The sequence below is a fragment of the Lepisma saccharinum genome, unplaced genomic scaffold (genome assembly GCF_977018435.1).
Source record: "Lepisma saccharinum unplaced genomic scaffold, izLepSacc3.1 HAP1_SCAFFOLD_1258, whole genome shotgun sequence".
NCBI lineage: Eukaryota > Metazoa > Arthropoda > Insecta > Zygentoma > Lepismatidae > Lepisma > Lepisma saccharinum.
Window position 1 is genome coordinate 13,055 of NW_028143885.1, and position 6,902 is coordinate 19,956.

The window sequence follows — 6,902 nt, forward strand, 5'->3', positions numbered from 1 at the left end:
GTTATTCCACTTACAGATCGAGACGAGTTAAGATCGGTTTTCTTACTGGAACTTTTACCTTTCAGACTTTTAGTATACAACGCAATTTCATTAAAACATTCGAAAAACCGTTGAAGTTAGTATTGTTCATGATTTTATTAGTTGAAGAAAATGCAAAAATTCTTAATAGCTCATGAAAATAAAGATGTACCAACTTACAAATACGCACTTGCCTCCAAAGAAAACTTTTTTGTTTAGTGTTGCCACTTCACTATTCATAACTACCAACAAGTTCTAGTTTGTGATTTATGATTGCTTCCATGCAAAACTAGTTTTATACAACACTTTTACTGGTATGTTTTCAGCAGATTTGTAATTGAGACATTGAATTGTCTCGATTTCACAACTGATGAAAAATAGGTCACCCATGCAGCAAGACAATATTACGAACAAATATAAAGAAACATAGCGGGCAACACACAAAGTAAAACACACCTGATAAGTTTCCATGAAAGTGACTTAAATTGGCAACACTGCTTCCATGCCAAGGTTTCAAATACGGTGGTAGATCTACATCCTCTGTCCAAGTGGTCTGTGGAGAAGGATATCAAGTCCTCTGAGCAAGTAGTGACTCAAGAAGACTCTCTTACGCCAATGATCTGAACCACTTTTTAATGCACCTCTAGCGAAGATCGAACCCGGGATCTTTTTATTCCAAGGCGACGGCCTTACCACTACAGCACCAGGGAGATCCGGTAACAAGGGAAATTTGTGCAATATAAATATTGCTACTTTTTCATAATCATTATTTCAAGGATATCTTGATACTGAGGCATCAAACCCGTATTTTGGCTCATCCTTGGACAAGTCCAAATACCGTGAACTCCAGCTAGAGGAAAGTTATGATACCTAATGAAATGCCTTTCGCTGCGAAATTTAAACTCGGCAAACATCGTGAGAACAGTCGGAAGTTCGAAATTATATACGACCCTTACCTGATCCCTTGTACAGCTGAACATGGGCTGTTCCGGACACGTACTTCTGCGAGGCCTCGATGCTGTCACGAACAAACTCGCACTCGGGACTGTACCAGAAGCCTGCGAAAGATAGAAGGAAAATGTTTGATGCATCCAAACCTTTGCTAGAAGTTAAATTGCTATTTCTATAGCATCACCAAACATATGTTGAGAATTAAGGTTGAGTCTGGATTTGACAGGTCCTCTTATGATGGAAGAGGTGGTTTGTGGTTGCATTGACGTAACGAAAATCAAAAAAAGCATTTTTCAAAGATTTCATAAATGTATTTAATATGCAGCGTTACCAAACTTTCGATATGTCAAAATTATACATACATGTCAAATTGGCCGTATTTTCTCTCCAGGACAGTAAACGTGCATTTTAGGAAAGTCTGTACATTCGTGTGTCTGTGCGTGCGCGCGTGTTCGTGTGCGTGTGCATGTGTATTACCTTCGATCATCGTGTAAGAGCCAATCGAGTCGCATTCCTCCTTTGTATATTAATTTCCAGCGGTGTCAAAACTGGGCTGCTCAATGCGGTAATTTTATAAGACCGATCATATATTGTGGCTTAACTAACAGTACATCTTAAATTAACACAGTAGATAACAAAAGAGACAAAAAACTTGCGCCACTCAATCTCCTGACTGCCATGTTGTTGAGTAAACAAACATACATAAGCCAAGGTCACCTAAAATACCTGGAAATAGGTATATAAGGACAGTGTCTACAGAGTTCACCAGGTGACCCATCAGTATCAATAAAGTGAGAAGTTTCGTGGTCTGGCAATGAATCGGGTGATTTCAAATACTCAAATATAGTAGAACGTCGTTTATCCGCATTAATTGGGAACGAAGGTTATGCGGAAAACGATTATTGCGGATAATCAAACATGTGTTTATTTAACAAAGAAAATCACATACAGTATAGGTTTATTTTATACATACAGTACACATTATGTATAGACAAAAGACGTGAGAAATAATATACGTACAGTACGTGCCCAAATTATAGTACTGTACCTGTACTGTGTTATTTATGCAGAAAAATAATCAGAAATTTCTTTTTTGGAACAGATTTGATCGTCTTTTTTTGCCGCTAAATCTGGCATCCTTTTCAATAGAAGAAGCTGGGTTGAACAACGAATTAAAAGTTGCTTGGCAGGTGTTCCCACCCCTTCAGCTTAATTGTTGCAGAGTCAACTTTTCTTCTGCAGGGTTGCCTCCATTTTCAAAAACTAAAACACATCTAGACCCAATGTACAATTGAAGAAATTGCTAAAATTTGTTCAAAACTAAATCTTGCTTTTTTGAGTGTGCGGATATCTGACGTTGGGGATAATTGACGTGCGAATAAACGACGTTCTACTGTACATACAAAACCATACATAATTAAGACAAAATTAACTACTTTATTCATTGATGAATAAATATCAAAATTAAATACAAATACAGTCCTTACTTTTCGATTTATTTGAAAATAACATTGCTACAATGACGTCCATTTCGTTCCACCCACTCTATCAGTAAGATAGTAATTTGAGCCACATTTTTTTGATCCGATCTACAAGTTCATTGAGGGTGCCTGGGGGTTGGTTGCAAGACTTTTGTCTTCATACCCCCAAAGATAATAATCTCACGCGGACATGTCCTGCGATCTGGTGGACCAAGGTATACCCCCGTTGTTTTTTAAATATACTTTTACAGCGAATGCGCGCTGTGCCCCGTTCTACGACTCCCATCATAACTAAATGGTAGAGTAGGTTCTGCAAGATGGCCGTAGTCACGTGTTACCTCTGACGCAACAACTAGCTATATCCAGTGTTGCAAAATCGCCCGATCGGTGGGCGAGTATGTGAACTCACGATCTTTCCACCGATGGTTGCAGGTTCGAATCCTGACACCGTCATCACTCATCCTCATCGTCACGATTAAGCAAAAGAGTCACAAAAGCGACGTAAAATAATAAAAATAATAGAAACTTTCCATGCCCGTGCATTACTCTTGGTACTCACCGTTATAAACGTAGTCAGCCATCCTGTCTCGTAAATAACTCTTCACCCTCAGGACCTCTCTATCCAGGCACATCGTCTCCAAGTCCAGATGAGCCTGCTGGAGAACTGTTCCAGCAGGCGTCTCGTACACACCACGTGACTGAAACCAAAATTTCCAGTAACATCAAGATACATGTTTCGATCTGTATCGCAGAAACAACAAAAGATGGGGCAAAAATTACTTCAGACAATTTTTCCTTTCATTCTTATAAGTTTGACTTATATGCACTTTAGAGACTTAATAGAGTGACATTTTTTATCTATTTCTATAATATTTCAATACAACACTCACCAGTAATAAATATGATATAAAACTACAAAAAAATCATGAACAGCTTGGATAAATTGTGCATGTTTTATTAATATTCGCAGTGGATTTTTATACTACCCTTCGACAAAATGATGCTGATGGTCTCGGACTATTTTTTTAAATTATGTTTTAAGTCCACTTTACGCACAGAAAGGCTAGTCAGGAGTGGACCTACAGTTAAAAATGGGATCCGCCGAACCACTGTGCAATGTGCCTCCTCCTTTATTATCAAGTATAATGGTAGTCAATTGCTCTGAATCATGTTCTTCGTTAATTACCACAGACCTGCGGGATCATAAAGGAGAATCAACTATTACATGACATCGAGGGAGTGTCCAGAAAAAAATGCGGAGATGATTTACGAAGATAAAGCTTTGCCATTATTGTAAAATTGCTTTAGTAACAATATTGTTATTTTCGGGAAGTTACCTCGGCACACCCTTGGATGACGTCACCTGGAGGTCATTGATTCTCTGGAGAATAATTGTTGCCTGTGATAATTTTCTGAATTATTCTATTTTGTGTAGATGAACCACATTTTCGTTCCATTCTTTCCCCGTGGTTTAAAAATATTAAAGTATTATCACAAAACAGTAGTGGAAGAATACGCGCTGTTTTGGAATAATTGTTAATATTTTCGTCTGTTACTACTTTAATTGCTGATACATAGCTTCTTTGCTAATACGAACATAACTCTCATGATAATGATTAACTATGTTACTGTGTCTTCTACTCACTTTCTAAATGTCCTACTAACCAACATGGCGCCATCTACTATCAACAGATTGGACCTCATCGATGGCGTAGTGGTTACGTCGTCGTCTTGTAATCAAGGAGCCACGGATTCGATACTCGGTGGAGGCACATTTACAGCGATTTGGATTCCACTTTAAACTGTAGGTCCAGTCTCGATTAGCCTATCTGTGCATAAAGTGGACTTAAAACAACAATTCACACGAAGTATCAACAGATACCCTGATCGAACAACTTTGATTACGTATGCGGGTAGATCTGGTAACATAACATACGTTGTTATGGTGCTGCCATCTATTATCGAAAAACCACAAATTTGAATTTAGTACAGCCTTAATAGCCGCCATCTTGAAGTTGGTGTTGGAGGAAGTTGATAGTCATAGTTTTTCATTGCCACTTTTTCGAAAGAAAAAAAAACACATTTATTATTGTAAGGGTTAACTATAACTCGAGTACGACCACGAAGAACTGATATTTCTATTTAATTAATGTTTACTATTTTAACATACCTTAAGACCAACAAATCTATTCTCAACAATGTCAATGCGTCCAATTCCGTGTCGTCCAGCAACCTTATTCAAGTAAGTAAACATTTCCAATGCGTCAGAGATCTCTGTTCCATCGTCTATGTTTTTAACTCGTACTGGAACACCTAAAGAAGAAGAAGAACTCATGTAATATTGCCTGGTTAACAAACAGACCAAGAACTTACAAGTTTGCTTCGGCTATATTTAATCAGGAAAACAGATCAACTCATGCCATAGGTTGAGAACGTAGCTAAGATGCACAAAATTTCCATTCCAAAAACTATATTTAGTTCTCGAATTATAGGGGGAGTCAGTGGATTTGTAAAAGTAATACTTTAAGTAGTGCATATTGTTGTATCGATGATACATTTTAAACTCACTTCTGTTCAGAATGTCGTAACACTTCGCGATGTGACCCAATCAGTAAGGTGCGTGCCTAACATGTGAGAGACCTCAGTTCGACTCCCAGAGTAGGTAAACTCCAATGTTAATTTTTCGATCTATGTCCCTGCATAAGAGCTCACCCAGCCTCTTATCGATGGATTAGTGCAGCCCTCCACTATAGCAGAGATTGAGAATGTGAGGGGGAATTCCCGTGGGATTTCATAACCTGGTGGGAATTCAATTTTACTTAGTCGAATAACAATGAACAAAAACAATGAAATAAACAATGAAAAAATCTTATAATTACATCTAATGGTGTTTTCAAGTTCCACAACTTTTATTATAATCATAAAATTGTGTGACCATAACAAAAACTATACAATAGAGTGAAGTTATCTTTAAAGAAAAATTATTTTCTCTTTCACAAATATCACAGGGTGGTATTTATTATTATTATTATTATTTTGTTTGTTTATTTCTTTCTTGTTTTGGATGGCGAAGTTAAGGCACAAGCCTTTCTTCCACTTAACCATCTCTACGTTACATTCTATAACTTGATTATAATAGCTAATCTTAAAATACCAAAGAAAATAAACACCCAAGAACTAAATACGAAAAGAAAAACACAAAGTTCATATACACTGTAAGAAAATTTTTAAAAAAATACACGTAATACATAAACAAACACACAACAAAAATACTCAATTTACAGAAAAGTCAGTGCGTGTTGGTCCTGCAAGTCTACACACAAGGTTTCAATTCATTTCCCTGTTTTCAACACTGGTAACTTGACTCCAGAAGATGACTTCTTAATTTTGATTTGAATTGGCCGAGAGAAGAAGAGTTTCTTATGTTATTTGGGAGGTCGTTCCATGCTCGGATAGCAGTGACCGGGGAATTTCTTCTGGTTGCTAAATTTTTGTTCTTGGTGGGAATGTGCCGTGCAAAAGTTTATCAACATTGCGTTTTTTTGTAATAACTTTTATTCAAACTTCATAGATTCAAGTGCGTGATTTTTTTATGTTGAGCAGAATGGTCTCGTAGGTGCATCCGTATCAACAGGTGATAGACCAGTTCGGGCTATAAACAAGATTATTAAAAAAATCTTCATTCGTTTCTTTTCACCTGCCAATAAAATAACACTTCTATTGTTATTACCGTAATACATGAATGCTTTGAGCAACAATCACCAAACTAGTCACAGGTATCAACCCACTCCAGCACTTAGTTTCAAGACTGCTATCAATCACAGCCTGGCACCTGCATCGCATGTAGTCGAAAGTCGATCAATGTGTAAATCACCGACTGAGAGATCTTGCCCCATTCTTCCTGGGCTAACTTCTTGGCCGTATTGTGCTTGAGGCGTCGCTGCAGCTCAGCCCACATGTGCTCGATGGGATTCAAGTCCGGACTCTTGCTTGGCCATGTGATGGTCGTCGATCCACTCCTGGGTGAACCCCGATCGGTGTTGCGGGTCATTGCCCTCCTGCAGGATGAGGCCGCGTCCGAGGTGATGACGAGCGAATGACTACATCATTCGCGAGAATGTCCCTGACATATACCGGTCCATATTGCCCTCGATGCGGTGGAGGGGACCCATCCCAAGTTAAGAGAAGCACATCAACCCATAAGCGCCATGCTTGATGGTGGGAGGTTGGTATTCGGGGGCGTACCTGTTGCCTTTGGGTACGTCGTGTCCACTCCCCACCATCCGTTCTGAAGAGAAGGTACTTTCTCTCTTCGGTCCACAGCAGTCCACGTCAGGTGCTCCTTCGCCCACTTCAGTCTGGCCTTCTTGTGAAGATCAATGCCTTTTCAGAGGCCGACATCCGAACAGTTACCCCGTCCTTCTCGGCTGAACACAAAGCAGTTTCGTTATT

General features: G+C 38.8%; 1 protein-coding gene across 1 annotated transcript; it reads right to left on the reverse strand.

The window, feature by feature from the left end:
• Positions 1–974: 974 nt before the first annotated feature.
• On the reverse strand, positions 975–6,501 carry LOC145983575 (argininosuccinate synthase-like; the record flags this gene model as incomplete). Its single annotated transcript, XM_083116643.1, has 4 exons — positions 6,273–6,501; positions 4,621–4,763; positions 3,010–3,148; positions 975–1,076 (listed from the first exon to the last, which is right to left on the reverse strand). Coding segments are annotated over exons 1-4 (613 nt in total), but the record flags the coding sequence as incomplete, so codon positions are not given.
• Positions 6,502–6,902: the final 401 nt, after the last annotated feature.